We start from the raw sequence: 22,452 nt of genomic DNA on the forward strand, positions 1-22,452 counted from the left end.
GACCCTTGGCAGCGGGGTAAAGTACCTAGCTACTTACTGCACCCACCTGCCTCTCCCCCACGACACCGCACAGCTCTCGGGGGACTCACCTCTAAAGAGGGAGGAGGACTCCCATTGTCAACTGTCCCACGGGGTATGGGGCCCAAGCAAGTGGTTCCCACAAGTCAAGGGGTCCCTGCTTGCCTTGTTTAGCCTTTTACCCCAGAGCCCCACGCTTGGTCCCACTAAATCACTAACTCAAAAAATAGCCACTTGGGCTTGCTCATCAATACAGCATTTGCCCTAGGGTCCTAGGTTCCAATCCCAATCCTGAAAATAGATGGGATTCTTAGTGGCGTCCTTTTTTCCTGATGGAAGACTTTTTGCCTATCACCCAGCTCAGTGTAGGCTCCTTCAGTCCATGCAACTGGGATCTGGAAGTTAGGGGTACTTGGCGCCTAAAGGGTGGGGGGGGGTTATTTAGAGACTTTTCACACTGCTTGGTCTAATCTGGCGACAACCTAGATTTGGGGAGGGGGGAGAACACATCGCCGAGACCTCATTGTACCATCCGAGAAACGAGCAGAAAGGTAGCAATTTGCTAACTTCAAAAGTGTGTTCTGTGAGTCAAAAGCTGAACTAAAATACAGAACTCTTTGTGTAACCTGAGAGGCGGGAAATGCCTTCATGCCTGTAGGCAAGCTTTAAAGTCTACCGTGTTTTCTCATCATCATCATCATCATCATCATCATCATCATCATCATCATTATTATTATTATCTTATTTTCTCCCTTTTTTCTCTTGAATTTTGTTTCATTGGGAGGGTGGCAGGTGGACTCAAAGGGACAGGGATGGATGGGATCAAGATACACAAGGTGAAAGACACATAGAATAAAAATTATTTTAATTAAAAATTTTGAAAAAGGATTGTAGTTAACACTCACAATCAATGTGGCCGCTGTTCCTGTACCTCCAGAAATCCCTTGGGCTGCCCTGTTACTCTTCTTTTTGTTTGGCAGCAAGCTGTGATTTGTGACTTTTGCATGTCAGTCTCTCAGGGTCTGTTAAGGACCATCTAGGTGCCAAACTCCAGGAGCTCCTGAAATGCCAGCTACAACAATTTTATGGAATGCCTTTTCCAGCAACCCATTGATTACAAACACTTAGTTTATACTCTGAAGTATTTGTCTAAATAGAAACAGTGTTTTCCAAGCGTAGCAAGGTGGATGCTGAGCATCTGGATACGAGTGGTCATCGACGGGGACTTCCTCGCTTTATTGATTTCCTTGTTATTGAAAGGTAGCAGATAACACGCTCTTGTTTTCCCATTGCAGGTTGATGACCAAATGAAGTTGCTTCAGAACTGCTGGAGTGAGCTCCTGATCCTCGATCACATTTACCGGCAAGTGGTCCATGGGAAGGAAGGGTCACTCTTACTGATAACTGGGCAACAAGTGAGTATCCCGGTCAGAACAGAATAACATCAACAAAAACACATGCACAAAGCACTTTCATGTTTCAACAGGGAGGGATTTGCTGCAAAAACTGAGAAACGATGACCCTGGTAGGAAAAGAAACAACCAACAGCCTGCAGGCCGGAGAGACTTGTCTGTCCCGAGCCAGAGCTACAGCTAAATCCAACTCAGAATCTCAGTTTCCAAATGAGCGCACCACATCTGTATGTTAGCCAGCCAGTTTAATCCCTTTATAAACCGGACAGTCCTTATTGTTTTGGTGGTGGTGATGATGATGATGACTGTGATGTGCTAAGGATAAAGCTCAGAGTCGCGTGCTCGTTAGGCAAGTGCTCACCACTGTTGAGATACCCCACCCAGCCCCGGAACCTTTGCTAGTTTGGAATGATGTAAGCAGAAGAGTGATTTAAATGTCGCATAGAGTCAAAACACTTGGTATAGGGACAAGTGCATGAGAAGGGGGGACAGAAGTTCCAGTTCTCATGAAAGAAAAATTCTGTGAAGTTAGGCTTGTTTTTGGATTCATATTTGGTGACTCTATAAATACTTCCCGGGTGCCATGCCGTGTGCCGGCCACTATCCTGAGGCGCTGGAGTGTATTAGGGAATAAAACAGAAAATAACTCCCTGTCGTTTTGGAACTTAATGTTGTAGATTTGGGTTGACAATAATAGTCTAATACACCAGCCGGTAGTATACTGGAGCAAAGGAATAATAAAGAAATCGGACCCAGCAGGAAACGGGCATGTGTTTCAGTGGGGGCCTAATTATTACAGAATTAACTGGGTTAGTTGTTGTTTCTTCTTCTTATTGAGAAGGTGACTTTTGATCAACACAAGGTGGGAGAGACTGCAGTGTAGACATCCAAGGAAAGGGAGGACAGTGGGCTTCATTCATGATTTAGGGTTTGGGTAAATTCTCCTGGTTTTGTTCTCTCTTCCCTACACATGATGGATTGATTGGTAACATAAACTCCCAGTGCACTGTGAGTTCTGTAGTCCATTTGGTCGTAGCTGTTCGGGGCATCGTTCAGCCAGGGTGACTCCTGCGCGGAGGCACCGTGATCTTTTACGTTTAGCCATAAATGTTTATGTGCTGTGAAACCACAGCAATGCATATTTGAAAACGAAAGGCTGTCTTCACGCCATTTGCCATGTTATTAATAAATCACGTTTCCCAATCAAATTAAAAGCAAGCACCATGTCAGGGCTTTTGCCGACTGGATCAATCCGACTGGCTTTGTCGCTATCTGGTCCATGATCTCAGACAGGAAAGTCTGTCTATTTTGACTTCCTGGACTTCCAAATCTTGTCTGGTGTTTTCATTCTGTGACCCAAGTCTTTGGACAGAACCTGGTCATTTTTGAGTTAATTCACAGCCACCCAATTAGAGGCTGTGTTAGAAGTAAAAGACACAGCAGCTCATGAGTTCATTCATTCATTAGTAGTTTCCTATCTTAATAAAACTGTGCCATTTCACCCCAGTTCTTTGGAAAGGTGCCTTATTCCTAATCCACTTTGCCTCGAGCACTTAGAGCAATGGTGATTACTGTTTGAAAAATAGAGAAAGCACATATACCTCTTGTCTCTCTGATTTTTAAAACCAGAGCAGCCACAGAGTAAACAGTGTTACCCTTGCTGTCAATTAACTGTCCCTGCAGACAGTACCATGAATGGAATCCCCGAGCCTTTTCCTTATACCTTTCCTGCAGTACAGATGGCTCACCTTCCCCCATGCCAGCACCCGATGTTGGCTCCTGTAACCAAGCATTCTCATTTATGGTAACTATGGGAGAAGAGGCTTTTACCGTCTATCATGGAGCAAGCAGAATAAGCATATGCCCGGGTTCCTGTGGTTACAGAGAAGGCAAGCAAAGGCAGCACCTCACAGGAAGACTTGAGGGAGTCATGATCTTTCCAACAGCATGGAAAAGAGGGTGTGTGTGTGTGTGTGTGTGTGTGTGTGTCACAGACGCCAGGCACAGAGTGTATGTATGATGTATTACGCATACTGGGAGAATATAATGTTGAGCCTCACACATGCTTTGCCATGGAGTCCCCCCCCCCACTAGATTTGAAAAGGATACTTGAGATCAAGCTGATAGGCATCTGCTAGCACCTGCTGTAGCATTAAATACACTAGCCAAGTGGTAAATAGTAGATCACGATGCATAAGGAGAAGTTTTGTATCTCCAGCCTAAAAACCTGATTAAAATAAGTTAGGCACAACCCAGATGCTAAGCCATCCTCCTCACCCTAGTCTTAATACCACTCTGCCATTCAGCCTGCTCTCATGGGTGTGGGCTAGCAATAATGTCTAGTCACTAATCTCCTTGTTTAGACTACTTTCTAACCAGTAGCTCAGGGACAGGAGAAATCCTAAGTACTTTTTCTTAGGATGATCTCAAAAGCAGGAGAAGAGGACTAGAACAACAGTAATTAATTTGATATGGCCTGTATGCCAATACTGAGACAGTTGGTGCAGTGATGGAAAGAGGAGGGATATATTTATTGAATCTAACAGCCAAGCAATATTCTAGAGAAGACAAATATATTAAGTACATGACAGAAACAAGGGCTTCCTCCTTGCTCATTATTTCGACAGCCTAGAAAAGGTAGGGACAACTTTAGGGGACACCATGAGTTTTCCTATGGGGACGGGTGGTTTTTTTTGAGACAGTTGACTATGTAGCCAGGCTGAGCTTAAATTCATGATCCCCATATTTCAATCTCCTTACTGCTAAGATTACAGTCATGTACTAACACACCCAGCTAGATTGCATTTTGACTATTAATACATTGACTTTGGTTTGGAAATGGTAAGAGTACGCGTGTGTGTGTGTGTGTGTGTGTTAGTATTATGAGTATATATGTATATGTCCATATGTGTATATTTGTATCTCTATATGACAGGACAGCCTTTGTACCTTTTTTAGAATTTACTAGCTACACGTAGATCTTAAAGTCATCCTACCTTTCATGTGTCAGTTTCCTTGCCTGTTTGGTAGGAACCATTATGCTATCCACAGGAAATAGTTGTATAAGTTCTGGAAACAAGGTTGACAAGGAGGATTGTTTAGTGTGTAGACTTTCACACTAAAATGAAAGTCTGGTTCCATGAGCCATCGCATCAAGGTCCTAGAGAAGAAATTCCGCCACATTGTACTGATAAAGCATGCAAAACAAGGATTAATGGCTGGCACTCGCCTCTAGCTTTTTCATTTAGGTAGAAGGTATTCCTGGAGGGTAAATGGAGAGCAACCAAAGCTGTGAGAGGCGAACTATTAGACACCACCCGGCAGTGAGCAGTAATAAGAGAGGCCCTTCCTCCATCTGCTTGATAATGGCACTTTGCAAAAGTCCCACAGCACAGTCCGAAGAGAAAGCGTGATCGGGACATGTACACTGAAACAAGACTTCACCTCCCCAAGCTGCTTTTATTTATTTATTTATTTATTTATTTATTTATTTATTTATCTATCTTAAGCTTATGCACATTGGTGTTTTGCCTCCATGAGGGCATTGGGTCCTCTGGAACTGGGGGTACAGACAGTTGAGAGCTGTTATGTGGGTGCTGGGAAATCACCTCAGGTCTTCTGGAGGTACAGACTGTGCTCTTAACTACTGAGCTATCTCCTCGGGCCCTGGTCATGGTATTTTATGATAGTAACAGGAACCCTAACTAAGACAAATACCAAAGCCACAAAGAGGAACCTAGACAGTAATTTCCTATTTCCTTGAAACACACGTGTGATTGCCATACGTACCTCGATGGCAGCCTTCTGGTCAACCAAAGCGTGCAAGGCCCAGTGTGTTCTTGCTTTCCTCCACTATGTGTGGGGTGCTGTTCTAGCAGAGGAGGAAGAAAAGTCTGCACTACGTTTTTAAAATGAGCGCTTTGAGGATGCAGCTTGGTGGGCAGTGTTTGCCTAAAAATGTGTGAGAGCCCCGAGCTCATCCCTAGAACCACAAAGAAAAAGAAAAGGAGAGAGAGGGAAGGACTTGAGGGAGGTAGAGAGCGGTAAAAAGCGAAGCGAGGTGTTTCCAGGAAACCATCTTGAAGCCTGAAGAGAATACAGGTAAGGAAGCATTAGCATGCACCTCAAGCCTGGGGGCAGCCAGTTGTCTCAGGCATCATCGGAGGAGCCGAGGCCTCCCGCGTCCAAGCTGCTAGGACTAGCTCTGTATTCCATACGTGAGTTTAGTATCACATTTTAAACTTATGTTTTATGTATGTTCACACACACTCTCTCCCGCTCCTTCCCCCACCCGTGTGTGTGTGTGTGTGTGTGTGTGTGTGTGTGTGTGTGTGTGTGTGTAATTCAAATACAGGGTCTTGCTATGTAGCCCTGGTGGGTTTGGTAGTTTGTTGTGTAGACCACGCAGGTCTGGAATTCACAGAAATCCACCTGCCTCTGCCTCCTGAGTGTACACAAGCATGTTAGCTACTTGTATGTTTTTATCCAGCATTGATACGAGTGCAGATTGAATAACTCTCAGGCGAAAAAGGAAAGTAATTATCACTAAATTCAGTACTGTCAAACTAGCTTGCTACGATCTTACATTTAAGGCCGTTCTTTTTTTAAATCCAGTATTTTAACCCCTGACACACACACACACACACACACACACACACACACATACCTGTGTATATATCAAATAACAGTAGAATAGAATGCTCTGACATGAAGTCAGATTTTAGTATTTGCATATTGTACCTAATACACAGCCAATGTAACATTATCCTAAGGGAAAGGTCTACTGTCAACTTAATGCCTTCTGTTATGAGCGTATTAAAATGACAGGAATCTTATAATGTCCAAGTCATCAAAATTTTGGGTATTTAGAACTAAAAGCAATTTAGCTTAAATTATTTCTGCATCTTCAGGATGAGTGAAATTTATCCAGAAGGGACACAGGCTTAAAGTGTCCCCCTTAAATTTAATGGCTTCAAGATTACACGTAAGAGCAATCAATTAATTTTACCAAGTACATAAAAGACAAGGCCAGCTGCTCCTGATACAAGCACAAACTCTCCATCCAACAATGAAAATATAATTATGTTTGCAATAAAATATAAGGAAGTTGCAGGTCTGTGATTTATCAGGAGGGAACCATCGCTCTCCTTCAGAGCTGTGCAATTTGATAAATCATCCTTGGAAGAAAAGTTATCATAGCCCCCATTTAATAAGCATGTTTGAGCTTTCAAATTAGCATGTAAATAAATGTATGACTATAAAGGTTGAGATGCCAATTGATTTCTTGAGGTATATCTTACTAAAGGTCTCTCACTGAATAGCTAATCCTGGGAACCCACTGAGATTCTTTTAACGTTGGGGGGAGGTATGGATTTTGTTTTCGACTATGAGACTCTGCTATTAAAACTTACAGTCAAGGACGTGTTAAAAGTTGACACACACCCAATTTGAGTTACCTCATCTTCATAGTAAAATTAACCATGACTGTGTGTTTGCATTTTATGTTAATACAGCCTTTCGGTTCAGGGCTTAACCACCTGTGACTTTTACTCCAGTGTACTTGTGTACATTAAGCAGAACCCACAGTGGTTCTGCTCCAAGCATCAATTAGTATTGTTCTTACTGGGATTATCTCTTCACAGCCACAGAAGTGATCGGTGCCTTTTCTAGCTCAACTGTTATTGAATGGTGCTTAACACTAAGAGACGGGGATGGTGGTATTCTACTTTCCCAGCTGTCTTGTTTGTAAGAGGCATCATTTCATCCATTTCCTCTGTCTTTGTCTCCCAATTTCTTCCCTCGTTGTCCTCTATTTGGATCTTCTGCTGTCATTCTCTCGACTCCCGCCCATTTGCCCTGTACAATTTCTCTTACTTACACACTGACTGTCCCTCATCTGGAAATGCTTGGGACCAAATTTTAAGTGCCAGAGAGTCACATACACTGAACAAGATCTCTAAGGGGCAGACCCAGTTCTAAATCTGCAATTCAGTGGTTTCATATATGTGTTATAGACATAGCCCAGAGCTGATTTTGTCTAGCACTTTTTGGTGAGCCCATGTAACACAGAGCCTGATACTTGAAGTTATCCTGTTGGTGCTCAGAAAGTTTTAGATCTGAGAGCATTTCTTATGTCTTTTGTTGTTGTTGTTTGTTTTTTCGGAGCCAGGGTCTCGATAAGAAGCCTGGGCTGGCTCTCAAATGAGTTCTGAACTTTAAGGATATGAGCAACCAGACTTGAATACTCGCCAGGGTTTTATATTTAGGATGTTCTGCCTGTGTTATTCCAGTAACTTAATGGTATTTACTTTGGTTTGACTGTTGAGGTTTGTGTCATTAAGTAGGCCTGGTTGGCCTAGAACTCGATGTGTAGTTCAGGCTGGCCCCAAGCATGTGGCAGTCTCTGCCTCCCCAGTTGCTGCAGATTGGTTTTTGTCACTGCGATACAAACTAGACTCGCCTCTCAGAGACTGGCCTGTGGCCAAGTCTCCGGGGTATTTTCCTGATTAATGATTGATGTGGAACAGTGCAGCTCACTGGCCGCTGCCACCTCTGATCAGGTGGTCCTGGGTGGCGTCCGCAGGCTGAGTGAGTCAGCTGCCGCGTCCCTCCAAGGTCACTGCCTTGCCTTCCTTCCATGATGGACCGTGACCTGTAAGATCTTTCGTGGTGTCGGAAATGCTGTCTGGATGTCACTCTGAAGCCCTACGTGCCCGTTATGCTCTCTCTGCACTGTTCCTTGATTCAGGGTTCAAGTTGTCTGCAGACTGACCCTTCTTCCCACACCCTAACCCTACACAGACTGACCCTTCTTCCCACACCCTAACCCTACACAGACTGACCCTTCTTCCCACACCCTAACCCTACAGCGGACTGACCCTTCTTCCACACATTCCTGAAACACCCTGAGGGAGCTCGTGGAACGTTGGACATTTAAACTGCAGGGGTAGATAGATGCCAGCCCAGGGGTGTGTGTGTGCAGAACAGTTGGATGGTACAGGGCTTGAAGCAGGAGCTCCGTTCCTGGGCAGCACATCAGCGGTGGGTGGCTTTTTCATGGGCAGTTTCTGTTAGCTGATTGACCCTTCGGGGAGGGGATCGTCTTCCCACTGACTCATAATTTTCCTATTCTTGAAAAAAAGATTTCTTCACACCCAGTATTCTCTAGTTAAAGCCGAAAATTCAACTCATCATATTTACACAATAAAAAAAAAATCCATTCTGCCTTGTTTTTAATTGCAAATTCTACTCGAGGGACTAGTTCTCATGCGTAGGAGGCTGCCCGGTGCCATCTCCTAGTGAAGCAAGTGCAGTCAATTATGGTAATGAAATGTCAATAAATATAAAAATTTAATACAGTCTGCTCTGGGTGAGTGGCAGATGAGGACTTGCCTCCCAGACAAATTTGCTGCTCCTGCAAAAATTAAATGCACCTAAAAGAGCATCTGGTTGCTTGAGAGTGGTCCAGAAGAGCCAGGCACCAACTAGATCTTCCCATGCTGTGAATTCAGGAGCAAGCCAGGACTACCAGGGTCAGCCACCCTAACCTCTTGTTATTATAAACTGAACTTCTCATGTCCCTGTGAATAAAAGAGATGGACGCCTCTTGGTATGTTTTACAAAAAGAAAATGGAAGTAAGACTTTGGGGGTTTGTTTTCCAGATCAAGAAATTATTCTGCATAGAAATTAGGACATGCGTCGGGGGTGTGTGTGTGATGGTAATCAGTTTGATGGAATCTAACTTAATCATCTCCAACTAACAGCTTCATGCCAGCTTCTAAGGAAGGCAGTAAAGCAAATAAATAGTCTTAGCATGGAGACAGTGAGTTGGGAATACTAAAGCAGGAGGATGATGAGTTCGAGGCCAGCTTGGGCCACATAGTGAGGCTGTAGTTCTAAAAGACTCCTTTAATCACCACACTTGAATACTGCAATCACCTGCAAGCAAGCAGTCTTGTACCACGAATATATTAAAATGTTTCACAGTGCCTACATTATTTTATTCTTCATGCCTGTTGATGCACATGTAGAATCATTATGTAGCTCATTTTGTGTGTAGTTAATTTTTCTTTGAATTTATAACTCAGAATTAAAATAACAACCTTGTATGGAGATGGTCACACTGCTTAGAACACAGGTACACATACCTGCAAAAATGTAGGCAATAAAAACAAGTCCCTATGAAAGCCATCACATTGGATTTTTATCGGAGTAAGTGTAATACATTTTGCAGGAGGTACCCCCCCCAGGAGCAAAGCTCTCCGTAGTTAAACTGATAAGTGGCTGTCAGCTTGAGTCACCTAAAAGGGTTGGAACCTTGGGTGAGGAATTACCTCCATCAGATTGGCCTGTGTTAGAGAGCGATATTGCAACCCGACTTTTCCCACAGGTCTTAGCAATGTCTGGGGGCGGGGGAGAATGGTGTGATTCTCGGCCTGTCGGTAGTTGTCACAGCCATGGTTCTGTGTTGCAGGTTGACTACTCCAGCATTGCCTCACAAGCTGGAGTCACACTCTCCAACCTCGTCAGTCATTCCCAGGAGCTCGTGCTTAGGCTTCGGTCCCTGCAGTTTGATCACCGGGAGTTTGTGTGTCTGAAGTTCCTAGTGCTGTTCAGCTTAGGTAAGTTTGGTTTTCTTGGTTTTTTTCCCCCCTCTCATAGTCCATGCAGCCAAGCATTCTTTTTTCAAATGCCCGACGCGGGGTGTTCGATGCTACAAAGATAATGCCTTTCCTTCCAGGTAGTGAAATCTTAGACATGACCGCGCTTTCACATGTATGATTCTTAGCCCTGTAGCACATGGGTTGGAGTGTAGGGGTAGTTCCTCAGATTTCCTCCCTGGTGGACAGCTGAGCAGTGGACAGATAGCAGCGACCGTCGGAAAACAGAACCTTTACCAAGCTGGCGCCGTGTTTCTGTCATTTGTATTTGAATGTTTTTTTAGTTTTCCTGTTCTGCCTTAACTAACCTCTGCTGCTTTTAGTCTTCTAAAATGGGTGCAGTAATCACATGCCTGCTTTCCACATTTCTATCAGCGTTAGTTGAAGAAGACGAGCCACTCTGCACAGATAAAGGATAGTGGTTGTCAAGGGGAAGGATGCTTCTTTAGCAGGGGTTTGGAGTGGAAGGATAACCAAGCGAGATAGATTAGCTAAATCAAGGTTCTCGGTGAGCCAGGTGAGAAAAATCACCCCTGCTTGGAATAAAAAAGGGATTAAGGAGATGGATTTTTATTGACTTCAAAGGAACAGATTTTTCTGCCTGTCCCTTATTTGATTTCTGTATTCTGTTGGCTTAACAAAGCCAACTTAAATAAACTTTTTGCCAAGTCCATTCATCCCTCATTGGCAGAAGGCTGAGGGAGGCAACTTCCCCTTGAACAAAAATAATGGCAGAAATCAGATTTACCAACACATGCTTTTCCTTTAGTCCTCGGTTATGAGACAGTTGTGAATTCATAGCTGAAGAAATAAAACAATAACGCTAACTGCAAAGTAAAGCAGATGTATCTGACCTCCAGATTGGACCCCTTGGTTTCGGAACTCAGTCTTCCTGGCAGCACTGTGCAACTTTTGCAAATGAAGAGGTGGCTTGAAGTCTTAGGACCATACTTAACTTTCCTCATGTAGTCAACGCCAAAAATAAAAGGTGTTTTTTTTTTTTTTTTTTTTTTTTTTTTTTTTTTGGTATTTTAGAAAATGGGATGAATACAGCAAAAAGAGATGTCAGTGTAAATGTAAAAAGACAACAAGCCCCCCCTTTTTTTTTTTTTTAAGATGGAGTGTCCAAAGGTTTACAGGGCCAGCGTGGGCCCTAAGTGGTTTCTCTATTAACTACAGCAAACAGGGCAGGTTCTATTCAAGGAAGTCTGTGTCTATTATGCAGGAACAGTGTGTGGACCATCACCAAGCATAAGATAGATAACACAGGCCGGCTTGCTGTGATCCCACAGGTTCTGTTCATGGCAACATCTTGATGTTTCCAGCTGGTGGGAAATAGGGGTGTGTGTCTGGCAGCTTCTTCCTGGCAGAGCACTGAGATCTCAGCCCAGTGGCACTCTGAATGAGTTAGGACTGCAAGTGAAGATGTGTGTGTCACACAGCTTGAATCCCAGCCCCTTGGCAAGCGGAGGTAGGACCATGTGTGTGAGTTCAAGGGCAACCAGGTCTACAGAGCAAGTTCCAGAACAGCCAGGGCTACATAGAGAAACCCTGTCTCTCGAATAAACAAAACAGACAAAAATGAACGCCATGTAGACTAAAGGAACTGTTTTGAATGTGTGTGTATGCATACATGTTTTAAATGCATGTGTGTGTCCGTGCATTGTGAGTGCCTGATGCCCAGGGAGGTCAGAAGAGGGTACCCAATCCCCTCCAACTAGAGTTTCTGCCTTGTGGGTGCTGGGAATTGAACCCTGATCCTCTGAAAGAGAAACAAGTGTGTTTAAGCACTGGGCCACCTCTCCAGCCCTGATGTTCATTACTTTTACCTTGCTTTCCTTTGTTGCTCTCCAAACTACTATATCTGCTGCCAGCCCAGGGGAGGCAGGTGGATCAGAACCACCTTCGACCCTTGACCTTACCAATGATCTTCTGGACGAACAGCTGTATTTATCAGAGCCTCCATTGCATGCTTCCTTGTTCGCTGGCTGCTAGGGAAGCATGAAGCACTGGGAAGGGCCAGCCTAAGTTATCTGCTAAAAACTTGTCTACTTAACTGCTAGAGGAAGAAAGGGAAATAAGGCCTTTTGATCACAGGTGTAATAAGTTTAGGTCAAGAGTTCATGTTTAAAGAAGTAGTAAAAATATAATTAGAAGTGTAACTCAGGTGGTTTCCAATTTATGAGTGGAAAACTTTCATTAATTTTCCCCATGGAAACAATAGATAATCTTAAAAAAAAAAAAAAAAAAAAAAAAAACTCGGTTGAGTTATGTAGCTAATGAACTTTAGATCCCAAGTAACTGTTTCTTCTGTGACTGAGGAAGAAGTCACATAGGGTTACCAGTCTGTTACCTAGGCCAGGAGCACCATTGCTCAAACTCAGCAACCTTGAGCCTGAATCAAATATAGCCGGATTCCAGATCTTCCCGGCATTGGCCCTCGACCGTCTACTGAGGCTGCAATAGAAGTGATGAAGGCCAGAGGCTGTGCTGAGAGGTGGGCTGCATCTCCTCCACGTGTGAGAGATGATGTTGCCCTTTCCCGGTAGATTGAGCCAGAGAAGATGAGTATGGTCTCAAGCAGGCACAACATTTTAAGCTGAATTGGCAGCCAGTGCTGACATTCAAAGGCAGGATGAGTTGAAGGAATGGGGAGGTGGGAAGCAGGAGACAGGCTGGGAAGGTAGGTAGGCAGCCTGGTCTTAGAAGGTGAGAACCAGCCTTGGTCCATCCAAGCGGACTGGGTGGAATGGACAGAGATGCTGGGACTCATTCTGTACACACCCGGGAGGCACATCACCGGGCTGGTGTGCAGGCAGACTGGCCAGCGTGTGTTCATGTGGCGTTATGGCTACAGCTCGGAAAGAAGTGGCTTTCCTATCTCATGGGAGTCTGAAGGAAGGTAGAGGCATGAACCAAGGAGAGGTTGCCAGGCTGTGACCGAGTTGGGGGGCAGAGACCCACCAGGACCTTGTGTTTTGGTACTTAGCCAGGAAACTCTGTAGGGACCGTAGCTGATAAATTAGTCAAGGCCGGTCACACACACACACACACACACACACACACACACACACACACACACACACACACACCTCTTACTAGTCACTCACTAAATGACAAGACTAAAATAAAAAGTACTTGACTGAAAGTTTTCAGGTCTACTGACTGAATCCACAAATAGACACACTTGGTTTATTTAGCTGGTCAAGAAAGGAAGTAAAAATGAGAAATACCAAATCTCTCAATAGCTCTTTGTATGTGACCTATGCTAGACTGAAAAGGTCAATCTCTGCTAGTTGTTATGTGTTCCTTCTACTAGACTGGGGTTAGGGGTGCAGCTTGGTTTGGAGTGCTTACCTAGCACGCACAAGGGCCTGGGATGGGGTCCCAAACATATGAGCTAGGCATGCTAGGAACACACCTGTGATCTTAGCACTAGGAAGGCAGAGTCAGCAGTCCAGGGTCATTCTCAAGTACATATCAAAATCAGCCTGGGGTAGATGAGGCCTAGTCTCATAATACATATCTGCCAAATTACCAAATTATCATGGTTTGTGGCCTAATAATGTAGTCTGCGCCGGTTTGATATTCTGACAGGGAAGAGACGTTGTGAGCCGGCTAGTTGTTTTAGTGTTTATTTAACTGACTTATAGGCCATTCTTTCTTACAAGGAGTTACAGAGGAAGAGTGTAGCAATAGCATCCTCACTATCAATACAGACAACAGCTTAGATGAGTTTGGTGACCACAGACTATAACGCAGGCGTGGACAGCACTTGGTTGTGAGTAATGCCATCCATGTTCGAGTCCACGAGGAACATTAACATGGTTTAAGTGTTCAGTGCAGCAAGTCACCAAAATGTCCCGTGGCCTGGAGACTTGGATGGCAGGATGCCGCCGGGCCTTTGTTGTATCCCAGGTGAAAATTGAAAGGCCTAGAAGCCTGTTATGTTTCATCTCCCTGGGTGAGTACCCCGGCTTTCTTGTAAACTGCCCTCTTCTCCGATCAGACGCCAGGTCTGGAAGTCCTTGTGATATTTATTTATCTCCCATACAGTTGTTTCCCTCGAGGAGAAATAGCCGCATCTAAGCAGCGGCTAAGGTAACTGTTGTCTCAAGTCTGAGTAAAGGGTAGCTCACGGAAGGACAGGCTTTACAGCTGCTTTTCGGTAGAATCCGGCTCCATTGACGTTAAAATTCCTTTTTTATGTTTTCTTTACATATAGGCTTCAGGCCCATCACTGAGTACACATTAGGGACCCTACAAAATGTTTATTGATAAAATACCTAAATAAATAGGCACAGGTTGTTTTCAACCCAAAGCCTTTGCCAGAGCAAGTGTAGGAGTAACAGTTCCGCCGAAAGGCTGCGTGCCTATCCAGCTGTTCCATGAATTTCCAGTCTCCAAGTTTATGAGAGGAGACTTTATTGATCAGCCCTTCGGGGCAGCTAACTTGCAGAAAGATAGAAAGGAATATTTGTGACTGAAACCTGGTCCTATGTGGGCATCTTTTGGAAGTAGGGTAGGAAACGGCAGAATCTCTTACAGTTCCTCCCTGGTGCTGAAGGAACCCTACACCCGGTAAAACACACAAGCACGTCCTGTTTTTATTCATCCATTCTAGCTCTTTGCTTCATCCTAAATTTCCAGTGTTGGCTATGGATTATCCATCACAGACGACCTGTGTGAGTCATCCTTCGGCAGCAACAACTCCAGACAAGAGGGGTTTGGTGGTCTCAGGGAGTGTCATGAATGGTTCACGTAGAAAAGCTACAGCATCTTGCCTGCCTTCACCTATCTGCCCTCTCTGTGGAGCACTGATGCTGCGGAGTGGGTTGCTCCAGCCCAGGTCTGGTCCTCTGCTTCTGAACACCACCCATTTATCTTGAGGGGACTACTCAATGGATCCAGCCTCTATAGGATCAGAGAGTAAATATCATGAACCTTGAAATGTTGAAGGATCTGAGGCAAAACAAACAAAAAAACCCAAGGCATTGTAAGGAGAGCAGATCATTGCGCAGACGAAGGCAGCTGCATGGTGAACCCTGGGCCTCTTCACTCCACCAGTCAATGTGCTGCACAATCATATGGAGCATATGTTTGGATTCTCGTCCTCTGCCTGACAGATAAGGGGTTTTAGTGAATATTTATTGCCTTCCCTCCCAATCTCTGCATTTCGAAAAATGTAACAGGAAATGAGCTAATAGCTGAAATAATAATTACAAAAAGCAGAAGCGTGAGATTTGGAGAAAGATAGCCTAGGAGGTCGAGCCCATGGAGAAATACTAGAGGATTTGGCGTGTTTTTATTTTAGAAGGCAGGGTTCTGTCTTTGCATTGTGAATATGGTTATAAGATGGAGTCCATTTCCTTCGAGAAGAAAACCATGCAGAACCATCAGTATTTTACAGTGAGAATGAAAGACCACGGTGAGACATGCAGGAAAGTTCTTTAACACCTTCAGTGGTGTTAACAGTAATTATCTTCACACAAACCCAAATTTTAATGTCTTTTTTGGTTGTTGGGGTTAGCGCTGCCCCCCCCCCAATCCTGGGTTTCTCTTTGTAGTCTTTGCTGCCCTAGAACTCACTCTGTAGAGATCTGTCTGCCTCTGCCTCCCAAGTGCTGGGATTAAAGGTTTTTGGTTCTTTTGAGTCAGGGTCTCCCATTGTAGACCAGTCTGACCTCAAACTCAGATACCCACCCACTTCTGCCTCTTAGGTACTGGAATTAAAAAATAAATGCAGCTAATTCGATGTCTTCTTGACAGGAGAAAGGGACCTAAGTCAACACCCCACTCCAGTTTTGCATGTAAAGAATGATTTACTCAGTGTGCCAGCAAGGGGTCAGGTCTGGAACCAATAGCTGGCTGTGTCAGGGAGCTCTCCTGGGCTCTCTGCTCTGTGCACTTGGCCTCTTGGAAGATCTTAGAAGCCATCACCACTGTGTATGTGCAATGATGAGATTTATATGGGCAAATCAGAAATAGGGCAATTAATTGAAAAATGAAGAGAAAGTTTTGGTGGCCACACTTGGTACCTCTTATTGCAGATCTAATGTTCAGCTGGATAAAACCCTTTGGGGACTGAAACTGTGGTCTCTGTCTCCAAGGGAGAGGCTCTGACTACGAAAGCGCTCGGCGTTCACTCTGCCGTTGTGTTGGTAAATACAATCACTCAGTGTTTACTGTCTGGACAGTGCGCACCATTTAGCCTTTGGTTAGTTTCCAGTGGTCTTCAGTTTCTGATGTGCACCCCACCCCCGTCTGAGTTTCAGCCTCTGATAAAGACCGTGTGCTTGGCTCACTTTACCTTTGTCTGTCTCTATGCAACATGCATCCTCTTGATCGCGGGGCTCAGTGGAGGGCAATGTGAGAGCTCCCTGCAGGCAGTTAATCACTGCGACATTGTGGGGTGGGGTGGGGTGGGCAATGGACTGCAGTGCTGGCCTCTTGAGTCCAAGCCAGTCAGAGTCAAAGGAGCCCATACAACCTTCCTGGATGGGAGTGTGTGCGTGCGGCTGCTGGGGATGCATGTGTCACTTGGAAAGGAAGACTTGATAAATGGGCACTGTAACTCTTCATCTCCTTCCCATCTGACACAGCAGGGACTTAGTGAAGAGTAAACCTGTGAGCATTAAATGTGGTTTAAAGAGGTCTCTGTCATTTCTTGGGCATCAGTCAGAGCTCTTTTTTTTTTTTTTTTTTTTTTTTTTTTTGGCTTGCTTGGGGCACTTGTGTTTAAGCCAGGGAAACTGTTTCTAGAGTTTCTTCCAAGACTGACAACAGCACTCGTGTGACAAGAAAGATTTCACTGCCCACAGGGCTTTCACCCTGTTTGCTCAGTGGCTGGCTGCTCCCAGGACAGGGCCCTGTCTTGTGCAGTTATTGGTACATGCTGGTGGCTTCAACTGCAATGCCATGTGCTAATTTCAAGTCCAGATGCCAGCAAGGCATTGGAGTGTAAATCCAGGAGGAAAGAGCTTGGCAGGCTGTCTGGTGACTGGGTTGGCCATGGGATATCTGGTGGAGCCAGGAAGCATCGCTCTGGCCTGGGCTGTGCTCATGCCTCATCTTCCTGATTTGCAAGGTCCCAGGAGGGACACGTAGGGCCCACAAGAGGTGTGGTGCCTTGGTGCGTCTTCCCTCAGCTTTGGGATCAGCCTCCATACACACATTGGGTGGGGGGGAGAAAGTACCCAGGGTTTACAAAAAGGCAGGAACTTATCTTATAACGCCCCCTCGAAGAGGACCAACCCACAGTTGGTTGGGCTTGGGAGGAGTCATTTCTTCATCATGGAGCAAAGTAACCCCATCATATCTAAGGCGAGAAAGAAAAAGAAAGGGAAATCAAGAGTTCCTCTTTTGCTTTTGCAACACTAAATTCAGAGACTCCCAAACCCAGCTGAGGAATCTGACGGCATTGATTAAGCTCTCTCTGTGTTTGCAGTTCTAATGCAAGAGGAACGGTTCCTTTCCTTTGTAAGTCCCAGGGGATCGTTTGCTGGAAGTCCTGTTCTCATTCTTTATTGAGGATGTGGCTCACAGGGTGTCTGGATGGATGGCTCAGCAGGTAAAGTTATCTGCCACCAAATCTGATGACCTGAGTTCTATTCCCTAGGACCCACTTGGTAGAAAGAAACAAACTTGTCAATGTCTACTTAATGCATTGCAGTCTGTGGCTTGAGTGTGGAGATAAACTACATGTGAAACCTGTTAAAAGGTGTTCTGGTCTTCCCACTCTGGTAGGCGCTGCCGTTTCTCGGACTAGCATGCTGTGTGCTGTGCCAAGTCCTCCACCTTCGCAGACTGGCCGACAGAGTCCAGCGATGCTATATATTCCTCTCACATCTTACCCCATGTGAATAGGTTAAATTGTTCCTTGTGAAGTCCTATAAGCAAAGGAAATATCTCTGGGTTCGCGTGTACAATTAGCATGCAGGGTTGGTTTTTACCTTTTCATCTGTGATATTCTAATTTAGCAAAACACTCACTAGACACTTGTCAAGTGGCTTTGCATATCTTCATACGGTCGCCCTGCTGAGGTATCTGTAGCTGAGGGAATGCCAGCAAATAAGCACTTCCTAAAATTTATGTAATCATTTGAAATTCAGAACGGATTGATTAGCATTCAGGAAGATGCCACAGTTCAATATTTATACCATAGAGATTTGGCAGAGGCAAATAATGGTACATAAAGCTGGTGCTTGCCTTAATTAAATGCAGTATAATAGGTGTTGTGTGTGTTTCCACACCCCCCTCCCTCAGTGAGCAAAGCAGTTTAGCCATGACCAGATATAATTCATTTTGGAGTTCTAAGTTTGAACTTAATCAATATGTATTTACCGCCACTGGAGAAGTGATTATCATTTGTTATCTGTTGGCACCAATATAATTGCCAAAATAGCATTCATCTCAGCATATTTCTGAGTAGATTATGTTTAAATAAAAATATTTAGTTTATTTTAGTTGTTGATGAAATACTGTCATTTTGCTAAGTACCGCTACTTAGTGAGATGACGTGGCGTGGCAGGTTGAGCCTAACCAGAAAGGCCAATAAAGGCAGAAAGGCATTTCTTCTGCTTAGTCACGCCAACTGCTCTGCTCACATCTCAGAGGAAGGGTTAGACCATAGTGTAGACCTTTGCACAAGCGGCTACTGATCATCCCAGATCAGCGCACCAGTGAGCCTCAGACCCAAACACCTTGGGCCTAGAATGGGGTAAGCCAGTGAGCCATGTAGCCAAGCTTCCTCTTGGTTGACTGATAGGATCCTGCGAGTCTAAACTTGTGTCCTGACAGTGTTTGGTTAGGAGGTAAAATTCTAAATGGACCCTCTATAATCCAGGAGGCAAGAATGGCTGGGAATGTGAGAGACACCCAACAAACAAACACCTGCTGTTAAAAGTGTTGTGTCACGTTGGGCAGTGAGGATATGGCCGCATATGGCTTTTGTAGAGAAGGGCTCGCCTAGCATAGACCTGCTCTTCAGATCTTGGGAACACCCTTCTAAACAAGGCATGGTGAAACGTTCGTTACCCTTTGCCCCCTTTCTGGTAGCTTTCCCCACTGACCCAAGGCATGCCCTACTAATGCAGCATGTAGTATGTGAGTTAGTGACAAGGCCTTTGTCACCTCTCCTGTGGAAACTGAGCGGGGCCAACCCCAGGAGCTCACCAATCCCCGAGCCACACAGGTTTTGAACATCTGTCTCAAAATTGGAAAGGTGGAATTCTAAAGCAGCTTAGAACCTCTAACGTAACAAAGCTGTGATGCTGTCAAACCCGATCAAGACAAAAACATTGAAGCCGGCAGAGGTTATGTGATCCGAACCCCTCTCTAGTAAGGGTTGGAAGCCAATTCCACCTTGGGACGGGGGCACAGGAGGGACTTGGGCAGACAGGGTTTGCTGTTCTTGTGTAGACCCTAGATTACGTTCTCGTGTTTGTTGGGGGCTGGGCATGTGCCACAGCTTGCTGTCTATCCAAAAAAAAAAAAAAGGACTTTATCATCGCATCGGGATGGGCAAACTTTCTCAGAAAAGGACAGAGTGCATGTCCCAGCACCATACATACCACCATGCTATTGTTTGTTACATTGCGATCAGTTGTGGGGCCTGCACAGTCTGGGTGTTTGCTCTTTGGAAGACAACAGTTCTACCTTCATTCTCTCATGGACTTTCCTGCCTTTGCTGAGGCTGCGAGGAACTGTGGGCCTTCTGTGTAGGCCACTGTGACCCGAGTGACGGTTTTGTGTGTGTTCAGGGCTGCCTAACTAGTCAAGAATGAATGACTGCATTTCAGCTGTGTGTCCTATGTTTTTCCTGTGTTGCTTGTATGTAGACACATTGATAGCTCATCTGAAGGAATCCTTTCTTTCCAATATTTATCCTAAGAGAAGTAATTGTTAGACTAGGCTTGCTAATAATAACTATACATTTTAAATCTTCCCTCTTTCCCCTTGGGCTTTGTATACACATAGGTTCTTTTTACCTTAATTTGGTCTTTTTTGGAAGTCCACCCCCCAAGATGAGGTCTCGTGTACCCCAGCATGTCCCAAAAGGCCTGATCTTCTTGCCTCTACCTGAGAAATTTGACAAACATACTTAACAGCTTTCGGAGGTCCATTTTTCTGGCTTTGGCATGGCTCAATAGTAGGCCAAGGGCAGTTATTTCTCAGCACTGAGCAGCTCTCACAGCTGACAGCCTAGCACTCACTAGGCCAACAGTCTGTCCCTGAGCTGTAACCCAGCAGGCTTGTTAGCTTGGGGTGAAATCTATACATCAAACTTAACATTTTATAACATTTCAAGCATACAGTTAAATACATAAGCGCTGTTGTAGAGGCTGTCTATCCCTCTCCTTCCAAAATTGAAACTTTGTTCCCATCAATCTGTAATCCCCATCTCCCCTGCCCCTGGAACAACCTTTCTAGATTCTGCGTAGCGACTCATCTAAAATAATCCTTTCCAGTATTTATCCTAAGAGAAATATTTCTTACACTAGTGTCACTAATAACTATAAATTTTAAGTGTGTATTCTCTTCCCATCTTTATTTAGGAAGGATCCTCTACATTTAACATTGGCCTTTGCCTATCACATAACGTTTGTTCTGTAAACTGTGCCTAGCTTCTGTGTCAAAGGTCACACATCTAGGAAGCCAAGAGACTCCAAGCCTGCTTTCTCACTCCATACCACAAATGTGATTAGAAAAGAGCACGAAGGAGCTAGTAGGAAAGGGAGGCATTCTTAACTAGTTCTGACCAATGGGGATGATTGGGGGGGATGGGGTGTAGCATGTTGGTAAGACCTGCAGGCTTGAATTTGGACTCTTTCTGGTGTATTTTGGGGGAACTATCTCAGTGTCCATATCTGTAAATTCAAAACAATCCAGCTCTACTTAAATACTAGTTATGAAGGATTTAGCAAAGCATCTGAAATTGTGTCAATAAATCATTATCTCTAAAAACATCTGCACTCCCATTAGTGAAAGTCTCTACGTGAAGGACTCTTTTAGGTGTAATCTTTGGGATGTAGATGTATGGACAAAGGACTTTCTCCTGCCAACATAAAACTGTTCAGTGTTTGTTATAGTTTTGGTTTTTCGACACTAGGGTTTGCCTCTGTGTTATCCTAGAACTCATTCTATAGACGAGGAGGGTCTTGATCTCAGAGATCCACTTCCCTCTGCCTCCCGAGTAGTGGGATTAAAGGTGAGTGTCGTAGCTGGTTTGTCAACTGTACTCCAAGCCCCAACTTTAACTGATTCTATCCACTAACCAGAAGCATTATTTTAACTTTTAATATTCTGAAGTTTGTCAGATGAAGCAACTCTAGCCATCCCTTTTAATCCGTCTACCATATACCTCCAAAGCAAACCAAAGTCAAACAGCAAAGTTGGGCCTCTTTCCACTTCGATACAGAGCTAGTTTCCTTCAAGTGTAAATGCTCTCCATCACTCGAGCTGCCTACGACAGACAGCTATAGTTCTCTAGATCTGCTGTGGGTGGGTGGTCTCTAAGACTAGTGATTAAACAGAAATCTTCGATCTCAAGAACACAAAATGTGAAGGCTTCACTTAGGAAGTCTGTGTTAGTAAGAAATAAAGCCCTACACCAAAACCTGTCAGAAAAATTAGTCTAGCTTTGTCCTGAAACATAGTTTAAATGAATAAAAATATGAACAGCCATCATACTGTCCCATCAAAGCTATCTATGTGCAATAGCAGTCCAATAATGAACCCCTTTATTCATATTGCTAGTTTCAAACGGAAGGGACCAAATGGAGTCAGAGAGGAAGGGATGGAGAGGAGAACATGAATTTGAGCCCAGCGTTGGTAGCTCATGCCTTTAATCCCAGCACTCAGGAGGCAGAGGCAGGTGGATCTCTGTGAGTTCGAGGCCAGCGTGGTCTACAGAGTAAGTTCCAGGACAGGCTCCAGAGCTACACACAAAAACCCATGAACTTTTAGCCACCGGCACTACACAGGGTACATGAGGAACTGTCAACCATGAAATCAACAAGCAAATAAGCTTGTGCATGTTTTTATTATATTTCCTGTCAAAGACGTAAACTTCAAAATTCCAAGATCTTCGTCCTGTCATCTAGGAGAGCAATTGTATCACAGGGGGTCATTTATCCTCACCTGTGACACTGGGAGTCACCCGGAGTGACAGTTTTCTTGGCTATCAAGCTTCAGACAGTGGCACACATGCTGTAGGCCGTGTGTGTGTATGTGTGTGTATGTGTGTGTGTGTGTGTGTGTGTGTGTGTGTGAGGGAGCCATCCTACATTCATTTCTTCGTCTGACTTTGTGTTTCTTCTTTGACGGGGCGCCATTGATCATTTTCTATGGTAATTGTTTT

General features: G+C 44.5%; 1 protein-coding gene across 1 annotated transcript in view; it reads left to right on the forward strand.

Annotated features, from left to right (window-relative positions):
* The first annotated feature begins 1,314 nt into the window (after positions 1-1,314).
* LOC127221297 (nuclear receptor subfamily 5 group A member 2-like) overlaps positions 1,315-22,452 on the forward strand; it is a 45,612-nt gene continuing 24,474 nt past the window's right edge. The window contains exons 1-2 of the mRNA XM_051183193.1: positions 1,315-1,433; positions 9,905-10,052. Coding sequence (XP_051039150.1) covers positions 1,326-1,433; positions 9,905-10,052 — 256 coding nt within the window. The 5' untranslated portion in view covers positions 1,315-1,325. The remainder of the gene's footprint in view (positions 1,434-9,904; positions 10,053-22,452) is intronic.

The sequence above is a fragment of the Phodopus roborovskii genome, unplaced genomic scaffold (assembly GCF_943737965.1).
Source record: "Phodopus roborovskii unplaced genomic scaffold, PHOROB, whole genome shotgun sequence".
In the NCBI taxonomy this organism is placed as follows: domain Eukaryota; kingdom Metazoa; phylum Chordata; class Mammalia; order Rodentia; family Cricetidae; genus Phodopus; species Phodopus roborovskii.